General features: G+C 42.3%; 1 protein-coding gene across 2 annotated transcripts in view; it reads right to left on the bottom strand.

The window, feature by feature from the left end:
- The window catches only part of PINX1 (PIN2 (TERF1) interacting telomerase inhibitor 1), a 65,790-nt gene that overhangs the window by 23,746 nt on the left and 20,304 nt on the right, over positions 1-21,740 (bottom strand). For both annotated transcript variants that reach the window (XM_019965810.2, XM_070794407.1), the window contains exon 6: positions 18,297-18,370. In XM_019965810.2, the coding sequence (XP_019821369.1) occupies positions 18,297-18,370 (74 nt within the window). The remainder of the gene's footprint in view (positions 1-18,296; positions 18,371-21,740) is intronic.

The following is a 21,740-nucleotide window of genomic DNA, read 5'->3' as shown; positions in this document are numbered from 1 at the left end:
ATTCTTCCCGGGAAGAGAAAGACCATTTATTTATTGTATTTATTCAGGGCAAGCTTCCTTGCGTGTGTCAGAACAGGCACTTTAACATCACTGTAGAAGAGAAACAGTGATAAAGGAGGTGGAAGTCAGAAAAAGCACACCACGCATTTCCAAATATTTACAGAGGGTCCATGTTCTGCCCACTTAGAAAGAGAAATGCAGATCAAATGCAAATCAAAACCACTATGAGATACCATTTCACACCAGTCAGAATGGCTGCGATCCAAAAGTCTACAAATAATAAATGCTGGAGAGGGTGTGGAGAAAAGGGAACCCTCTTACACTGTTGGTGGGAATGCAAACTAGTACAGCCACTATGGAGAACAGTGTGGAGATTCCTTAAAAAACTGGAAACAGAATTGCCTTATGATCCAGCAATCCCACTGCTGGGCATACACACTGAGGAAACCAGAAGGGAAAGAGACACATGTACCCCAATGTTCATCGCAGCACTGTTTATAATAGCCAGGACATGGAAGCAACCTAGATGTCCATCAGCAGATGAATGGATAAGAAAGCTGTGGTACATATACACAATGGAGTATTACTCAGCCATTAAAAAGAATACATTTGAATCAGTTCTAATGAGGTGGATGAAACTGGAACCTATTATACAGAGTGAAGTAAGCCAGAAGGAAAAACACCAGTACAGTATACTAACGCATATATATGGAATTTAGAAAGATGGTAACGATAACCCTGTATACGAGACAGCAAAAGAGACACTGATGTATAGAACAGGCTTATGGACTCTGTGGGAGAGGGAGAGGGTGGGAAGATTTGGGAGAATGGCATTGAAACATGTGAAATGTCATGTATGAAACGAGATGCCAGTCCAGGTTCAATGCACGATGCTGGATGCTTGGGGCTGGTGCACTGGGACGACCCAGAGGGATGGTATGGGGAGGGAGGAGGGAGGAGGGTTCAGGATGGGGAACACATGAGAAATAAAGGAATAAAAAATTAAAAAAAAAAAAAAAAGAAAGAAAGTGGGCATTCATTTAGAGAATCAGAAAATTCAAGTTTCTTGATTTTAAAAGTGAAAAAGTCTAAGATTAATGCACTCAATAGCAACAACAACCACTTGGACGGGGGTAAAGTGCTAATATCAGAGGAAAAAAATATCACCAGACCCACAGCGCTAAGGGTTATCAAGCTTCCTCCTCAGCCAAGTAAGCTCGCAGAATTCCTCTGACTTGGTTACAAAGAACTTGGTTCACTCCCATATGCTGTCTTTCTTAGCTGCTATAATCAATGAGGTAGAAAGGGTTCTTTCTAAAGGTGCCAACAAAAATTTTCAACAATCAATGTCACCTTAAGTGAAAGAAAGTCTTTACCTTGTAACTTCGTGACACACTTTATAGTCACTACTTATTTAAAAAAGAAAAAAAAAAAAAAATCAAGACTCCCATAGCATACCTAAATTGGTAAAGTTAAATTTAAGGTGATCCCACAGTTTTTAAAATTCAAGTTTATGATAGGGAGTTTCAAATATTATGACAGTCATAAAAAACAACCAAAAAGGCCCCTATCCACAAATATTACTTGAATCCTTTTCATACTGCCTACCATCCCTTCCTTTCAACTGAACATAGAATTTGTATGGGTGAATAAAATAAAGACTCCTTTAATTGCCAGTTGCAGTTTAAGCAAAACTATTATCCCCACAGAAGAAAGGTAAAGATACTGCATGAAGAGAATTAGCTGATGACTTGGGATGCCAAGTGGTAAAAGAGCTCAGAGATGGAGAAATGGGTTCAGAAAAGAATGAGATGGAAGGTTTCTAATGCTGCAAAGCATATCTAATAACCACTGAATGCACAAAGCAGCTTGTTTGCACTGATAAGAAAGACTTCTACGGAACTGTATGCAAAATCTAGGGACTGGGCAGCCTGTGTAGGAGGGCTCGCGTCTGAAGACAGAGGACCCCAGGCAGGTTGAGGGCGCAGGTGCTGTCCCCCAGGCCAGACGGAGCTGCCGGGAATTTTGATTTGGTTAATTTCCACCAGAGTGAAGACAATCTGTAAGAAATCCGATGAGTCAGAACCTTTCAAACTTACATTACAGCCTCCATTCTGATATCCACTTGGCCATCAAATCATACTCCAGAGAAGAGAACAGGAAAAGAAAGGCCAGTAGTTCTCTGTTATACAGAAGAGCCAGTGAGTGAGGCATGCCTCGTCCACTGCTGTCCTATTTGTTTAGTTTTATCCTGGTAATAAATTTTCCTCTAAGCATACAATGTATAGGACATAGGAAAGCCCTAGAAAATTAACTTATTAACTTCAGATAGATTATAAAAGTCTGTTGCTCTGCTACATTTCTTTATGGGTAATTTCACCTTTTAGTGACCTAGAGCAGTGTTCCTCAACTTTCTGGAAGAGGCATAAACAGGTGGTTTTTCAAAAAGAGGTGTCCACAGTCAAATAAGTAACAGAAGCTTTGAAGATATACCATGTTCATTACCACATAGAGAATTTTAAGAATGCAGTTAAAAAAAAAAAAAAAAAAAACTTGTTATGTAATCATATTTTTCATCAGGTGTTTCCCAAATGTATTCAAACATGTGACATGACAATCATCAACTTCCACCCTCAAATATCTATTAACACCGTCTCGTGTTTGAGGAACATCTTTGGGGGGATCCCTCCCTTACACCAATGTTGACAGTAAGAACCAACCACGAGAAACAGCACCACGGTGTGAACTGAGGCTGATCCGGTCTCTCTGACCCTCTGCACAGCTCCCCTAGGTCAGTCTGCAGCACCGGGAGGCTGAACTACAGCATGAATGCTCCTGAGTTCAAATCAAAATCCCGGTTTTACGGCACAGGGCCTCACACTAGTTTGAATCCTCAACAAAGTAATAAAATCTCTGAATCTTCCTCATATTCCACACCTGCCCTGCCCACCTCTCAGAGTTGGTATCTCATGATGTAAAATGAAACAATATTGAGACTGTACTCGCTAACCCAAAAATGCCATAAAAAATAAGGCATTATTATTACTGTTGACAAGAACGACTCCTTGTCAGTTTAACAGCCTGGACCTTCTGTATTTAGCTCAGACCTGCCAGGGAGAGTCTGAACCAGTCAATAGTAGTTCTACTGATCTCAATGAAAGTTTTGAACCCATGGTTGGTTATAGTAGGCAATATAATTGCTATCCAAATGACAACAACAGTAAAACTCACAACAACAACAGAAACTTTCTAAAGACAAAAACAAGTTTGAGTCATGTAGATTATTGCAGTCTGAGAGTATCAGCACACAAATATTTTATCAAAAATAAAAAGAGAAGCTCTGAGTCAGAGATACAGAAAAGAAATCTAAATCATAGACGCCTGGGATCAAAGATATCTGAAATTCACTTTTATTCCTAGCACTTCATCAGCATGATAAAAAGCTCCAAAGACATCTTTTGGTAATTTCTAACAATCTAAAGAAACAGTGAACTTGTAGCATACTTTCAGTCACAGAGAAATTCATAATTATTTGGTAATTACGAAATGGTACAATAGTAACTAATGTCCTTTCAGTTTCTGATGGAGAGAAGAAATCTGCATTAACACATCAATGTCAGAAGAATCTGTCACCCTAAAATGTGTTAAAACTACAAGTGATGAATTAAGCTAAGACAACAACTGCTACTCTACTTAATCTTTAGGTCTTACATTTAAGTCTTTAATCAATTTTGAGTTTATTTTTGTATCTGGTGTAAGAAAGTAGTCCAGTTTGATTCTTTGCATACAGCTGAGCAATCTTCCCAGCACTATTGATGAGACTGTCGTTTCCTCGGTGTATAATATAATCTTGGCTCCTTTGTGATAAATTGACCATATAAGCCTGGGTCTGCTTCTGGGCTCTATTCTGTTCCTCTGATCTGTGTGTCTGTGTTTGTGCCAACACCATACTGGTTTTGATGACTACAGGACTACAGTTTTGCAGTATGGCTGAAATCAGGGAGAATGATACCTTCAGCTTCATTCTTTTTTTTTTAAGATTATTTTAGCCATTTGAGGTCTTTTGTAGATACACAGAAATTTTAGGATTACTAGTTACAGTTCTGTATTTTGAGAGCAGTTGCATTCAATCTATAGATTGCTTTGGGTGGTATGAAGACTAACAATATTAATTCTTCCAATTCATGAGCACAGGATATCTTCCCATTTATTTGCATTGTCTTCAGCTTCTTTCAACAGTGTTTTCGTTTTTAGACTATATGTCTTCCACTTCCTTGGTTAAATTTGTTCTTGTTATAAAGTTCCTAGGTATTTTATTCTTATTCAGGCAATTATAAGTGGGACTGTTTCTTAATTTCTCTTTCTCATTGCTCATTACTAGTGTAGAGAAATGTAGGTTTCTGTATATTGATTAGCTTCTCCTAGAGTGTGTGTGATCTGGGTAAAGCTTTCAAAGCCCACTAAAGTGTGTGCATGTGTGTAGGACTAGAATACTGAGAGAAGCATAATGGTCAGCACCAAGACCTTATTTAAAGATGGCTTTCAGGCCTTCCCACATCCATTTGCCCCAAACATAACTGATGAATGAGCTGGTGTGGCTACATATATATATGTATATATATATTTTTTTTTTTTTACCAGCTTTTAAATAGCAGGTGCTTCAAAAAGGAAAAGTCAATATGAAGGTATACTTTGAGTTGATATATATTTATAAAATAAAACCATAAAATGGAAATTATTAAAGAGAAAAAATAAAATTTCTTATTATAGCTCAAGCTTGCAGCTGGACTCCTGATTATGAAAAGTCAACCAGGAAATTCAAAAGCTGTGCTGGGTGGGTATTTAGGAGAAGTCCTTTGGCAGTAAGCTGCTGGAAACTGAAACCCTTCCACATCATCATCAATTGCTTTTGCAACTAATATGATGCGGGTCTGGGGGCTGCAAATAAGTCACTGCTCAGTAGCTCCCTCTAGTGTCAGCTTGAGTGAACTCCGGGAATTGGTGATGGACAGGGAGGCCTGGCGTGCTGCGATTCATGGGGTCGCGAAGAGACAGACACGACTGAGTGACTGAACTGAACTGAACTGAATGGTTTTCCCAAATTATGCACAAGAAACAATTATTTGATATTAGGAAAACAACCATCACCTCCCCCCCCCCGCCCCCCCACACAAAGGCTTGCCTCAGTGAGAAAACCCTCCCCTCGCCTCAGTTGTTAGTTTGGTTAGGGACTATCTGTGCTGAGCTACATATGTTGCCTGCACCTCACTTTCTACTCTAAGAAAAGTTGCCCCTTCCATCCACATGTATTGTAAGAAAGTGAGAGCTTATACCTAAAAACACTTACAGAAAAGAAATTAGAGATGGGGACTATTCCTATTTTCTTAGAAAAATAAGTGCAGCATGATGTTTCAGATTTATTTGAATAAACTACAGGATTTGAGAAAGGTTTTCTATTTGTCCATATTTTAAGTTTCAGTGCATTTGGAATCTATTCTATTTGGACAGAAGAAAAAATTTCAGAAAATGGTAGGCCTAGATAAATGTATGACAGACCTGTATTTATGTTTTATACTATTAACTATATTTGAATACGTTATCTATGTAAGATAGTCTCAGTAAAACTGACAGGACTTCGAAACGCCTGAAGCATTTCAGTGTTGTTTTTACGTCACAGGATAAACAGTTCCCTTCAGGCCCCAGAAGCCTGGCAGCTGCTGGGGAGACGAATGGACCTGTCTGCTCTTGCTTTCCTTTTCTCCAGTCTGGCTCTGCTACTCACCTTACTCTGCGTTCCAGGTCATTCCCACCACATCTGCCTGGCTTGTGGAAGTCCACCTGTGATGGGATCTGAAATGCACAGGTGAGTGGCTAGCCCAGACGAAGTATGCAGGAAGAAGCACAAATACTTGAGCCAAAGCCAAATGGGCAAGCGGCCCACAGAGGTCTGGAGTCCCCCTCTGCCACTCCCAGCTTGGGCACAGGGAACAGAACAAGATGTCCGCACGCACCTGAGCACGCACAGGGGCCGGGAGATGAGAAGTCAGCGGACAGCGGTCAGAGGACAATGTTCAAGGAGTATGGATTTGAACATGGATCTTAGAAATGTTACTGGGAAAAGTAGGGTTTTTTTTTCTCCAAGTTAGGGTAACTTCCAACAAAGCTGAAGAGGGAACCTGTTCCAAACTGGAGTCTGGGTAGTCTTGGCTGGGCTATCTGTCACCACCTGCCTCCTGGAAAGCTGGCAAAATTCCTGCTGAAGGTCAGAGAACTCACAGGGCTGAGTTAAGACTGAGACCCAGGTCTGCAGTAAGCCTGTACCTCATCTACTACCCCACACCGTTCTTCCATTTGTTACCTCTGTTCTTTAAGATTTCTGTTCATCTCAGTTTTAATTTAAATTACATTTTCTACTGACAATGTCACTGCCACAAAGTACCTGGGCGCAGGTACATTACCTAGTAAGACTCTGTTATTTGGCACGGGCCTTAGGGCTTCAGGGCTGCTTCGACACTGGAAATGTATGTAAACAGTGGCAATGTGAGGGTGACCCTGTCACTAAACTGGGCTTCCCTGGTGGCTTAGACAGTAAAGAATCCGCCTGGAATGCAGGAGATCTGGGTTCAATCCCTGGGTTGGGAAGACACCCTGGAGAAGGGCGTGGCAGCCCACTCCAGTGTTCTTGCCTGGAGAATCCCAGGCAGAGGAGCCTGGCGGGCTGCAGTGCATGGACTGCAAAGAGCCAGACACGCTTGAGCGACTGGCACACATCACTGTCACTAAACTACACTGACGCGATCGGATGTCACTGCAGAGTTCTATACAGTGCCGACAATTATACAATGTCAACGGGAATTACTTTCTGGCTCTTTTACTGTAAGCACTGTTGTGAGTAAACTGGATTTCTCTGGGTCATGGTTAACTAAAACAATAGGATGGAGTTCATCTACACGTGATGGTTGAGAATAAAGTACAAATTCTTAAGATGACACGAGCCTCAAAAAGAAAGGCCACCACCCTCTTGTCCTTGGCCCCCAGAGCCTCCAGTCACACACCTACCAAGGCGAGCGCTCAGCAGAACCCACGTAACCAAGCATGTGGGCAATGAATCTGCCCAACTCTCCTCTCTGCCCTCTGCCTATGCTGACGTAGTGGCCCTGCTGGATCCGTGGCAGAGGTCTGCTACATTTTAGTATCACAAGCTCAGCAAAATAGAGACAAATACATTTCATGTACATACTGCTACTAAAAATAGAATGCTAGAACACGCAAAAACTTAAGTGAATTCTTTCTAATATCACGGATTAATCTGGCCTCATCCTACAGAGAGAGAAGTAAGGTGGGAATAAAGACTGAAGACTCACACAACTGCACCTCAAAGTCAATTTCTCATGTGCTAAAGTAGAAGAAAATGAATATGATCCAGGTTATTTGTTTGTACTTCTTGCCAATCATTTGAAAGATAATGACACTCTTTACATTTGCTTTTTGTCTGAATGAGTCTCAAAAATGCTCTCTCTCTCTCTCTCACACACACACACACAATCTTATCCATACTGTCCAGATGAGGAAGCAGAACCATAGGACAATTAAGTAGCCAGATAACAGTGTAGTTCCTCAACCACAAGTGAAGAATGGAATCCTCTTACCTAGACTGTGGTTGAGCCCAACCTCTACAGACTTCAGTTTCCTTTTCTGAAAGTCAAGGGGAGAACTAGATGGTCCCTTTCTGTTCTAAAACCCTACAACCTGCTCAAAGTCACACAGAGGGTTGAGTGAAAGAACGGGGATTTGCACCTAAGTTTTCTGGCTTTTGAAACAATCAATATTCACTGAACTATGCCAAGTCCCTTCTAATAAATACAGCATCCATTGTCCTTCTAATCTGATCCTGGATGTTATAAACCTGTGATCAGTAACTCAAGAATCCTAATACCAGCCAAACAAGTTTGCCTAAAAGATAAAAGCACTTCTATCACAGACTGTGGATTTCATCACAGCCCCACAAGAGACCCTGCTGGTCATAGAGTAAGAGTGGTAAAGAAAACATTGCATCCTGCAAGGGAGCCACTGAAATGCAGCCAACTTACAACACTGTCCCTCCAACATGAAAAGGAAGTAAGAGACGTATTAAATGCCTGACAAGTCATGACTCTGTCCTATGAATAAGCTGAAAATGCACAGTGAAGATAAGGAAAGGAACCCAAAGATGTCAGAGAAATGAGCAAATAAAGAGCTTGGGGGATGGGGGAGCAGAGGGACAAGTCATAAATCAGAGGAACTCCCTCCCCAGGAGCACACGGAACAGCTTCAGGAATAAGCTCAGGGAGCCAATGACACCTGAGTCCCCTGGCCGGTGAGACAAACCTCTGAGACTTCACGCAGTGAGTAACTCACGAGTCAAAGACAAGTCCCTCTGAATTTTTCACTGCACATACAAGGGTAAACTTCACTATGAAAACAACTTTCACTCGTGGAAAATGAAAGTGAAAGTTGCTCAGTTGTGTCCAACTCTTTGCGACCCTATGGACTATACAGAGCATGGAATTTTCCAGGCCAGAATACTGGAGTGGGTAGCCTTTCCCTTCTCCAGGGGATCTTCCCAACCCAGGGATTGAATCCAGGTCTCCTGCATTCCAGGTGGAATCTTTACCAGCTGAGCCACAAGTGAAGCCCAAGAATCTTGGAGTGGATAGCCTATCCCTTCTCCAGTGGATTTTCCCGACCCAGGAATTGAGCCAGGGTCTCCCGCACTTGTGGATCACTAATCAAATCTGGATACTGTAGGCCTGGAAAAGCTTTGCATTCCACTCCTAAGTCTGATGATAAAACCACCATTTTTCAAACTTGTTCCCATTCTGGGACTAAAGTCTCTTTGCCAGAAGCCAAATGATGACAAAAACCTATGAGTTACCCTGTACTCCTATATCTTTCTTCCTGCTTGTCATTCCCAGATCTAGATATCCCAAGCAGGCACGAACAGACAGAGGAGAGTGGACCCAGGAGAAACCAAGGACTCTGCTGTCTCTACACCTCATCTCTGTGCCACGCCATCAGGATGATGAACTGTAAGTAAGGACCATGGCCGAACTCTAGGTACTGGGGAAGGAAGTGCTCAGAGAACAGGCAAATAACGTTCTGTGAAAGAATCAAAATATCTATTCTCTGGTGGCATGCATCCTTCATCCACCATTATTCCCTCTCTCCTCTGGCTTCCATCCTTGATTTCTATTAATATTAACACAGATGACAAGAAGACTTATTGAAAGGATTTAAGGGAGGAGCAAACTAGGACACATTATGACAAAAATAAACCAGGCACTAACGACTTTGCACTTGAAGAATGACCATGACATTGTGACCTACCGAGGAAATAATTCAACCATTCCTTGAGCAGAGTGAAATAAACATTAAAGAATGTTACAACTAACGGGTTCTTTGACAGATTTTATATTATGAAAACTTTCAGATATATACAAAATTGATGAACTCCCAATATTTCTGTCAATGACTAGCAAGGTTTTGCCACATCATTACTTCATTCTTTTGTTCTTTGCTAATGTAATTTTATTAATTTTTTTTTGCTAATGTAATTTTTAAAGCAGTAACCAGAAGCTTAACAATTCTTAGGTACAGTTATCGATTAAGAAACAGGAAAATTAACCTGTAACTAAAACAATACATTTGGATTCCCATGAGTATTAAAAAAAAAAAGTTCAATCTATCTAAGCATTTAATTATACCAACTAACTCACAGTTATCTAGTTTCTTAGTAAGCAACTATTAGAGACAGTGGGCTAGGGCCTATGAATGAACAGAAGCCGTGGCCACAGTCTGATGGGTGAATGAGAAGACAGGGACTCTCCCAGTGGTCCAGTGGGTGAGATCGCCTTCCAGGGCAAAGGTGCAGGTTCTATCCCTGGCTGGGGAGCTGAGACTCCACGGGACTCATGGCCAAGAAACCAAAACGTAAAAAAAAAAACAAACCCAGAAACAATATTGTAACAAATTTAATACAGACTTCAAAAATGGTCCATGTGGCTGCATGAAAAAAAAATCTTAAAGTTAAAAAAAAAAATTAAAGGGAGAAGTGAGACAGACATGATGCAAAGGAAAATGAAGAGCTAACTTGCTAAGGCAGCACATGGGGAGAGCAAATTCAAACAACTGCAGAGGTTGGTGAAGAGAGAGGCCGCGGCGAGGAATCCCTTCCTGAAGGTGCAGCTGTGATGCAGGCCCCCGAGGGCAGGACTCCCTGTCTGCTCTGCCACGGCTGCATCACTAGTGCCCAGCAAAGAGGCATTTAGTCAAAATCTGCAGAACACATGAACGAGCCAGGACTCTAAGTCCAGTGCTTGCTCAACTGAGCAACTGTGTGTCCCCTCTTCCTTCCTCGATGGCAGGAAGCAGGACTAGAGCTGCACGGGAAGGACTCGGACAGGCAGAGCAGACCAGGCCAGGGCAATGAAGGTGGAGGCAGTGAGGTGGGGACACGGAGACGTGAGGACAGAAGCCGCCCGGGGCTGTAGGGGACCGTCCTTGGTGGGGGGCGTGGTGCTCTGCAGCTCGGAGAAGCAGGCATTTGCACCAGGAAGAGAGAGCAGGGCGAGCTGGTGGAGGGTCTGGTGCGCTGGTCAAAGGGAGTCAGTGAGTGAGTGTGTGTGTGGGGGGGATGTAGGCGATGACTGAGAAGACACTAATACTACAAGAGAGAGATTTTGAAAGAACAGATGATAACAGGACACTCTGAAAAGAAAAACTGGGGTCAGGGAGAATTTCTCCAGTTCCGAGAGAAATTCAGGGACAATAATGATCAGGACATCAGTAAACATGGAAAACCAGGAATAATGCAATAGCTATGTTAAACATACAAAATCAACAGAGTTGGTGATGTCTGACAGGATATGAAGGTTAAAGGAAAGAAACAAATCAAATATTATCCTCAAGTTCATGATCCAACTATGCAGGGTAAATAAGATCCACAATGATGAAAGAGATGCTTCGTGCTCTTAGGTTTGCCCCCTATAACTTGGGGTACCTGTTTCATCTACTCATAGTCGTTCTCACCTGGAGTGACCCCGCCAATGCCTCCATCTAAAACTCAGGACCAGAGAAGTTAAAAGCTTGGCTTGGGGTCATAAGAGTGACCTGAGACTAAAGAGGAGACACTCTTGTCACTGAGTTCATGACCCTTTCCACTTCAGCATGACTAGTGTCCACGCATCTTTCCCAACAGAGCGATTATAATTCTGAGAAAGGCACGCCTGCAGCAGGCGAGGCCCCTGTCTTCCAGCAGAACGCCGTGCATTCTTTCTGCCGGAGAGGAAACCGGAGCCAGGGGCAGACACATGACCCACGACCTCCCACGTGTGCACGGAGAACACACAAGAGGCAGCTGGCCAGCCCCAGGACTCAGCCTAAGAGTCTTCCGCGCCGGGCTCACAGCAACAACAGTGTACTTCTGACCGCTCAGAGTGCTTTCTGCCATCTACTCACACACCGCTACGGGCTGAGTTGGGAACTGCACATTTCCACGACACACTGTAGACAACCGAGGAGCTCGGCGAATGAGTTGTGCTAAAATTCATAACAAAGGTGAATATTAGAGCCGATTATTTACCAGCAGAGCCACGAGGGAAGCACAAGAATACTGGAGTGGGTAGCCTATCCCTTCTCCAGGGGATCTTCCCAACCCAGGAATCCAACCGGGGTCTCCCGCATTGCAGGCGGGTTCTTTACCAACTGAGTAATGCGGGAGACCTGGGTTCGATCCCTGGGATTGGAAGATCCCCTGGAGAAGGGGAAGGCTACCCACTCCAGTATTCTGGACTAGAGAATTACAGTCCATGGGGTTGCAAAGAGTCGGACACACTGAGCAACTTTCATTTTCACTTTTCATTAGAGCCGAGGGAGAGAAGAGTAACAAAAAATACACAAACTCCTTCACTTCGAACTGGGGGCTTTTCAGTCTTACCAGATTCATGTTCTGAAGGTAGGAGTGGGAGATACTCAAGAGGATGGGGAGCAGGAAGAGGAAGTCCACAGGAGAGGCCAGGGACAACCTGTAGTTCAGATTATTTCTAGACCAACCCTGTTTAAAGACACTTCATATGAGGAAGAAAATCTGAGTAGCAAATAAAGCAAGCTTTTGGTTTTTTGTTTTAGAATTGGAAAAATGCTGGGGCCAGGATATGAAAACAACACCTCTACCCAAGTCTTTTGAGATAGAACAGCTTACAATTTGGAACTGATAAATGAAGAAAAGGGTTGTTAAATTTTGAACAAAGGTTTTCTTTTGATGCAAAAGGGCTTTCTCTCAGTTTCTAACCTTCTTTCCTTTAGTAACTATTAGCTGAATGTCCCTATCCACTTACAGAATGAGGAACAGACATTTTTTCCCCTTAAAATAAAAATGTGTGAGGAGACACCAGGCTTACTCTTTCAGGGAGACTGAGCTTGAGTGGCTCAGCTACACAAAAGCTCTGCCAGGCCGCAGCTGGAGAGCAGGGTGAGACAGCCACGGAGAAGACAGAGCATGGCGCAGTGACCTCCTGCCCCACGTTCCCCTGGGGCAAGAGCGCCTTTCTGGAGAAGCTGAACCCACCGAAGAAAAGACCTGCAAGAATTCTGACCTCTGGGGGTTCCCTAAGGAAAATGCCAACTCGCCATGACCACTCCACAGCACAACTCAGCCGCTGAGAAGTGCTGCCTAGGCAAACAGCTCTCAATCTGCTGCTCACTGACTAACTCTTAGACCACTGAGCAAAGGAACATCAGACAGTGGGGAACTCCTCCAACACGAAAGAAACAAGGCAAAACTAAGAGAGAAAAGGAGCCCGGGGGACAAAGACAGAAAAACAACCTGTACATCTCATAACATCATGCATTCAGAGACAAGGGAGTATGTACGGAATCCATGAAATAAGAATAAGATGCTATTTCAAGATAAAGATAAATAAATAAAAAGGGACAATCAGGTGATGAAAAATAGCTCAGGGAAATTAAAAATATGAGAGCAAAACTCAAAATTTTAATAGAAAAATTGGAAGATAAAAATCAAGAAAATCTCCCCCAAAGAAGAACAAAATAGGAGACAAAAGATAAGAAAAATCTGAGGAACAACCCGATGTCCACCACTTACCTAATGATTCCAGACAAAACAAAAGAGAAAAAAAAAAAAAACAAAGAATAAAAAGTAATTTTTCAGAACTGACAGAATAATATGAATCTTCACACTGGGAGGCCTAGCAAGAGTCTGATGAATAAAAATATGCAACAATTGACATTTCCACAAGATTTTCGAAATCCAAGGATAAGAAGATTCTAAAAACTCTTGAAGACAAAATAAAGAAAATAAATATGTGTCATGGAGAGAAATAAGAAGAGTACCAGTGGATATCAGAAGACAGTAGAGCAACACCATCTCAATTCTGAAAGCAAATTCAGTCCAGAATTCTATACCCACACAATCTGCCATGACATTCTGATAGAGACTTTCAGAACTGCAGGCCTTCTTAAAAAGCTGCTGGAAGATGAGTGAGGAGACAGACACGGGATGCAGGCCAGAGCAGGTAACAGGAGCCAGGTGGAGCGGACCATCGACAGGGATAGGAACAAGGCAAATCCAACAGCCAGTCCAGAGTGAACGGGCCGGGAGGGCCTGAGGAGGGCAGTGTCCTGGGGAAAACACCGAGCTGACAGACCATCAGACATGAATGACACAGCAGAAAGTGTTGTACGCTGTGCCTAGTAGAGAGTATGGGGAAAATTACAGTTACACCTCGCTCCCCCACCAGAAAACATCACAAACGTGTTAGAGTACACTACTTGGCTTAGCAGGGAACACTATTTAGTCATAAAAATATAAACACCAAACACTAAAATAACACTATAATAAATAATAAGAATAATGCATCAGTATTTTGAGTGGTAAAAGGCCTAAATTCTAACCTACCAAAATAAAAATCCAGATAACGTCAGGAACTAACACATGAAGAAAGTCAATGTAAGATCTGTGCTTTAAATGTAAAGATAAATACCGTATAAGATACCATGTGAAAAATGAAGGTGCTGTAAGAAACAGGCACAGGAGATAAAGAGGCGAGGGGGTATGACGGAGGAATGTTGTTTTTTGTGCTGTTTAGTGCAGCTTAATTTTTTAAATCTATGTGCATATATTACTTTGGAACCAGGATTCAAATTCAGACAGTGTGGACCCAAATCTGGAGCTCTTAACTTTGAAAGAAGGCAGGAAAATTTATAATCCATCAATTATTTTGGAGACAGCTATCTGATTGTCTTTCACCTCCTGATAAGCCTAGGCAATCAAAAGCAATCAGACTAACAGACACGAGTAAGGAGAAAGCATTCATTTTCTCGTATCTAAAATCCTATATTTTTCTATCAACAACAACAGAAAACACAGCCTAAACAGCAAGAACAGCAGAAAAGGAAAAGTTGGAAAAAACTGCAGTCACACAAACTATAGTTAAAAAATGACTAAGTTTCTTTGATATATGAATTTGTTGGAAAACCATTTATCAACAGCCTGTTTCTCTCCAGCAGAGTCCCTCAAGCCGAGAGCCATGTCATTCCCCTTTGACTGATTAATTAGCCAATCAGGGGACATTTTTCATTGTGAGGCATGATGGTTTATTCCAGCTAATGTTTGGTCTCTAATGGCAACATATTAAAGCCAACTCGGCTATTTTAGCCCCGTGGAGTGACCAAAAGGAAAGAATAGAAGATAAATCAAAAGAGCTCCCTTCAGTTTCCCTTCAGTCCTTAACAAAACCCCCAAGGAGCAAATGGCTGGGGGAAAGATCCTCTACCAATAAAGAGAAAAAACAAAGAAAAGAAGGGTGGAAATGCCTTCAAGCCAGGGGGATCCTTTCCTGCTTCTGAAGAACAATAATTTATCCTCTGTTGATTAACAGACCACTGATAGAACAGGCACCAAAAAGTCAATACCTAGCTCTTCTTGCTTTTATCAAAAGCTGTGCTCAATAGAAAATCCCGCTCTGCAATGCTTCTTCCTCACTTGGAACGGTTTCACCCGCACTCTGAATTAGACACGGCCAGCGAGGAACCTGATTGAAGGCACTATTTATACACCTGAAGAGAGGCAGCTACCCACTGTGCTACACGTGCTCTAAGCTTCTTACCCTTCTCTGTGCCCTTGACAGGCAAAGCATGGAGAAGGAGAACTTGGAGTATCAGAGGAATACAAGCTCCTACAGAAGACACATATGAGTATTCACATATCCAGGAGACAGGAAGCACATCTTAGACACGCTCAGTATATACTGCCAAAACACTCAACAAGACAGTCCAAGCAGCTAGTCTCCGCTATGCAATTCCACTCTTGCGTACATAACACTGCCCAGCTTTCTCACTTGATGGTAAGTGAAGGATTACAAACTAGCAGTCTGCGTCCGGTGAGATCACTGACTCCATCATCATGGTTATTATTTTGTGAATCTTGCACACTTTCAGACCAGGCTATGAGTTTCCCTGGTTCCCTGTCATCTTAAAGTCAGACTACGCACACATTTCCAGTCACATGCCTGGATCCACTGGCATTTGAGTGTGAGGCCTGGGAAGAGCTGTTACTCACGGTACATATTCTTTTTTGTGCTTTGTCTATTCAGGGACTCCTGCCCTTTGGTTCTAGGTTTGGGCGCATCAATTTTCTCTGCAGCTGTTTCTAACTTCTCCAGTAGTCGTGTTAACGATGCCCTAGTCTGTGTTGTTCCCCCAAGGATTAAAGTATATATCAACAGCTGAGTTCAATTCAACAAAACCTTCGTTGAGAACCTACTCCATGGCAGGCCTGGTTCTAGGTGGTATGGAGTACAAAACTCCTGCCCTCTAGGAGGTTCCAGTCTACTAAGGAAAGACAGACGGTACAAGCAAACTATTGAGTACCTCAGATAGTGACAACTGCTATGGAGAAAAATAAAGCAAAGGAGAGGGGACAAGAGTATCAGGGATTTTTGTTGTTATTGTTTGTATTTTCTGCTATAAATTAGGGTGTCAAGGAAGGCCAGCTGAGGCGACATTTGCACAAAAATGTGAGCTGGGGACAAGCACTCCATGCAGAGGAGCCACCAAGTGCTGAGAGTCAAGGCAGGAGCCCTCCTGAAGTACTGGAGGAACTGGAGGCCAGAGCGACAAGGGCAGAGCTGCAGGGAGAACCAGCCGAGGATGGCAGTGACCATGAGTGTGTGAGAGCTGGGAGGTGTCGTCACGCAGGACTTCAGGCCCCTGGGAGGGAAACCTGCTATTTCACCTCAACATTATTTGATTTCTTATTTAAACACATCAAACAATTCAGACTCATCTCCTGGAAAAAGGACATAAGTAGATAAAGTCAAAATTGCCCACATACCTGAAGATAAGGAAGAGCAATCGCAGTAACGGTCTCTCCTTTGTAGTCTAGGAAAATGTAAACCCTCAAGTCAAGTACCGTTTCAAATGTGAGTATTTCATGTGTTCGCTTTCCTCCAGAATCAGAGAACCTTCGACCCGGAAGTGCTCACATGCACGGCGTTCACGCTCCCCTATTACAAGACGGCCTCCAGGAAGCTGGCCACGCGGTACATCCTGCACGGCTGGCCCGCTCTGCCAGCCCACGCTGTTTCCTTTCTCTGAGGAGGAATCTTTCTATGAATTTCATCCACCAGTTCCAGTCTGTCCTCTGAAGTTTACCAAACCAATCTGTTCCTTTCCTAGAGGACCCCTGAAACCATTCACACCTTCAAAGTCAGGGTCTTTCTGTAGTCCAGGCAGAATTTCCTAACTGCTCATCTGCTAATTGCCCGTGCAAAACTTGCTTTCCAGATCGCTTCAGCCCAAGTGCCACGCTCTAAACACATTCTTATAAAATACAGCACCCAGTTCAAATACAGTCACCAGTGCAGAAAACACCCCCAACATCTGTTGCTTCCAGCTGCTCTTAAAGCACCCCAAGCCTGAACTCAGGACAGTTACCATACTGCATTTCTTATTTTGACTTAGGTCAAACTTGTGGTCAGTTTACATGTTCCCAGCCTCTAAGTTAATTCTCATTCAGATGAGTTCTTTTCAAAGATTCAGTGAGATCTTACACATCTTCACAAATTTGATCTATCTGGCTTTGGTCAAATGCCCCAGCTCAGAGAGAGTATTGTGAATCTTGATTCAAAATCAATGGTCAACACGCTGATAAAAATTACTGAAGTCATCACTGCTGGCAAAAAAATACAGACCTAAAATGTGATAATGAGCTTGTTTGTGGGCTTAGTTTAATTTTACTGCTAACCAAAAGGTGCTTCCTTGTAAAATGACCTTAGCAAACTCTAGGCTGGGAAAGCAACTCAATTCATGAATGGTGATGCCAGGTCCAGGTGAGGAGAGGGAGGCAGAGTGACAGAGACTTGTAGGAGGAAGCGAAATTCAAATTCAAGAGTGCACATCTAGCAAACCACTTACAAAACTCAACCCAATTCACAAAAAAGAACATGAAAATTCAAAACTAATGAGAAACAACCAACCAACCAGGGACTTCCGTGGTTGTCCAGTGGCTAAGACTCTGGGCTTCCAATGCAGGGGCCCGGGTTTCCATCCCTGGTCAGGGAACTAGCTCCCACATGCTGCAACTAAAGATCTCATGTGAAATCAATCAACTAATCAATCAATAATTCTTTTTTTTTAAATTTAACCAACCAAAAAAGAAAAGTCTGCTTGGAAGTTAGTTTTCAGATTTCACAATCAGCAAGAAATGGGAGACACTAAAAAACTATTTCCATTAGTTCCTATCTGGTTGAACTTCCTGATACTCCTTTTTTTTTTTTTCCTTCTCTCAATTTTTCCCTCCCCCACATTCCCAGTTTCCTTCCGCTATCCAGCTTGTTTCCTGTTTCAGCCTTATCACTACAGAAAATACTCCTAAACCACATAGAGGATCGAGAGTGTGCCCCAGCATTCCTGCTCTGTTTCTCTAAACAACACGCCTCTGGCTCAGGCTTTTGGCAAAGGGTGTTCTTCCCTGAGGTTAGTCTAGTCCACACACCAGGAGGAAAAAAAACCCAGATAATACACACTGTTTTTAAGGCTCCTTGTAATCTATCAACTGTTATTATCATCTATCAATCATTACTAAGAGGATCACATTTAGCCTTTGTATGAAGCCTCTAAAAGTTTTTTTTTTGGTAACTTTGTCTGGAAAGTACTGTTAGTAATAAACATAAATAGCTCTATACACAGTTGAAAATCAGTGTTGAGACACAACGTATCAATCGTAGGTGGTTTCATACCTCAGGGGTCCTCTTCTGTCTTTTTCCAAAAATGCAGTCAAGATCTGTTTGGCTCCGAGATGAGAGATCCTTCCCTAGAAATACATGATGCCTTCAGTAATACATTCTAGAACAAGAAGCACAAATATAAACTATAAAACTGGGTTTGGGAAATAAATAAACAATTTTGTAAATGACCAACTTTCTCTTTCCCTTTCACTGACTTTTGCTGTTTTTCAGTTGCCAAGTCTTGCCTGCCTCCTTGCAGCTCCATGGACTGTAGCAGGCTGGGCCTCCCTGTCCCTCACCATCTCCCAGAGTTTGCTCAAACTCATGTCCATTGAGTCAGTGATGCCCTCCAACCATCTCATCCTCTGCTGCCCCCTTCTCCTTTTGCCTTCAATCTTTTCCAGCATCAGGGTCACACTGTTTAATCACTAAATACAATTAATTAAACTTAAAAATTAAACAAGTGAACCAGAACCCCTGACTTCCTCTTAATGGGACAAACAAGCCTGAGCATGCAGGTGGAGAGGAAAACTAAATTCTCAAGCTAGCTCTACTACTGGTACACTTTCAAGGTATAATTTCTGGGCCTCTGGGTTCCCTTAGTAAACAGTAAAATTCTGTTACTTCAAGGAGACAGGAGTTATACTCAATGAGGGTTACAAATGCAGAATAAAAATATGCTGCTAAGATACATAGCTCCAAAACCCCACCTGTGCACAGGAAAGAGAACATTCTGTATTGACACATACAAGCTCAGTAATTAATTGAATGTATGAAATTTTTTTATAAATACAAATTAAAATTGCTGCATTAGGGTGAAAAGATTTCAGACTTTTTCTGTTTGTTTTTTTCACTGTAATAGTGTTATCATTTTAAATAAAAGGATAAGTAATAAGTAGGAAATTAAATGGCTTCTGGAAAACTGGTATCCAAAGGACCCTTGATTCTTATTAAAAACACTAAACTCTTTAACTTAATTTCAAACCCACAAACCAACTAATTTAAAACTCACTTCTATGGAATTTCCACTTCTACCGACAATACTGTGTGAGCAGCCAACCAAATCTAGTCCCATTTGTCAACTTCATGGTAGATGTATATATAAAGTCTGGAAGCTCCGGGGGAGTGAGGCTCTGGCTTAGACACAGGAATCTGTTTTGAGTTGGAAGCCTGAGTTCCACTGTCACGGATTCAGTTATCTTCTTGGCTTCCTGCAGCAACCTGACTTGGCACAGCACTGTCGTGACCCAGAAGGGTTCCAGTTCACTGGCTACCACTGGGGCATTCAAATATGATATTGCTCAGTGACTCCATGAAATTAAAAAAAAAAAAAACAAAACACCCTGCAATGTAATGCAAAACCAGGTGCCCAAACCAGTCTCTGAGGCTGCCGTACCAGACTCCTAAGTCCAGTCGGCGTGACCTGTTCCCACCTGGAGGGCAGGCTCTGCATTGCTCTCACCCCTCTGCCTGAGCTGGAAATAAAGAAAGCTTCCTGGTTCTAGCTGCTTAGTCCATAGAGTCCAGACAGATGATCCCAGAGGAAGCCTACTCATGAGCAAAATGAAGCCTCCCAGATGGAAACGCAGACAATGAACCGGAATAGTGGAGGATAAAGCTGGCCACTGGGAGGAGACGTGGGCAACCCTCAGGAGGCCTGAGGTCTGTTCTGAGCTTAGTCCTCAGTGTAACCCGTTCCACACTGCAGAGAACATTCAGGGCGGCAGCTTCTATTTCAGAAAAAGGAGTTGTACTGGGATCAAAATACGTACTGGCCACCCACCCCTAAGCTAGCTTCTGAAATGGAACAGACACCCTAAAAGAAATGCAAATGACAATCACTTTTACAACAACTCAACTAAAAAGAATGCTGGAGGGATTAGAAAGCGGGGGGACGGACATGCAAGATCACAATTCTAAAACAGGATGTCAAAACATGAACACACGGAGATGAAAAATGAAGCTAAAAATCAAAGGGAAGCTGTCAAGCTAATAAGAGAATGTACCAATGAAAGTGCAAGTGTTTCTAAAGTTTTGGTGACGGGTTCTTGTATGCTTGTATGCTTATCCTTTAGCAAAGTTCACTTAAGCAAATGTGGAAACCAGGACTGTTACAGGCCTTGCTCTGGATTTGATCTGGAAAACAAAACACGGAGAAGAATTAAGAGTCAGAGACCAAAGGAAAGGAACTTCAAGGCAGATGAAACTGTGAAGATGGAAGTGGTATTGCAATAGTCATTAGTTAATGGTCCTGGTTGACTAGTTTATAAATGTTATAAAATTATGGCCAGTTTTGAATACAATATGTATATTAAAAATGAGTTTGAAAGTTACTGGTCTCCATTCTCAATCATGGTCAACTCACAGCAAACACTGTTGATGAACTTCTCTTAGAGAAAAGGACATCAAATCATTGAACAGAATAGGAATATATGACATCTGCCTGGATTTGGTTTCTGTACTCACTAGTCTTCAACTGGCCACAATACTCCAAGAACCAAGGATAAAAAGATTCCAGTAGCCAAGCTGATGTAACAAAGTCATGAAAGGATGACCTGATTCTTTCAGAGAACAGCACTTTACTTATGATCATTTTAGCTGTTTTTCTAATAATGAGGACTTTCAGGTGTTCCCTTCAATCAGTGTAGCAATTTGGAGAGAAGAACATGACCCCTACAGCCAGACTCACTTACAACACCAAGAAGCCCACATGGGAAGCAAGTAAAACTGTAAAAAACCAACACAAGAACTTAAGAATCATGGAGATGTACAGCCTCTCTCAGTTCAAGGGCAAAAGTCATACAGAGCCCAACAAGGGAGCACTGTGTTATAACCAGAGCTCAAAACACTGAGTTTTTTAACTTGTAGTAAAGGTACAAGGGAAAGGAAATGCAGGTTGAAAAATACACCAGTTAAATAAAAAACACTGAAGTGTTACATAGGTAGCTAGCTTCACTTGCTTCAAAAATTTATTTGCATACCCCAATCAAGAAGGATAAAACAGACGATATTATATTTTGACTTTGTTTTTTAATGAAAACATATAGAATGGATAATAAGCCGAGGAATGGAAGATGAGGAAACTTCTCTGAAAGGGTAATAATGTGAGAAAATCAGGAAACCTGAAAGAATCGAAACGGGGTGAAATGAGATCTTCACACCTGATGATAAGACAGTTGGAATATTTTTTTAAAGCCTGCAATGGTGCTCCTTTACACTTAAATGTCAAAAGAGCCAGAAGAAGGAGAACACCCACCTCTAGCAGAGTCTGGCTGCAGGGAGCCAGCCTTGCCAGGACACTAAAGTCGGTGTCAGACGAGCAGCTGACCACCAGGACACGCGAGACGAGTACGAGTACTTTCCTTATTTAAGGAGTGAAGTATCACAGATTGTTACAGGAAAAAGAAGTCTAAACACAACGAAGCTGCACAAGTGCTGTCTACACAACCTTCCACC

Source organism: Bos indicus, chromosome 8, assembly GCF_029378745.1.
Source record: "Bos indicus isolate NIAB-ARS_2022 breed Sahiwal x Tharparkar chromosome 8, NIAB-ARS_B.indTharparkar_mat_pri_1.0, whole genome shotgun sequence".
In the NCBI taxonomy this organism is placed as follows: Eukaryota; Metazoa; Chordata; class Mammalia; order Artiodactyla; family Bovidae; genus Bos; species Bos indicus.
Note: the sequence above shows the minus strand (reverse complement) of the source record. Positions and strands in the feature narration are given on the sequence as shown.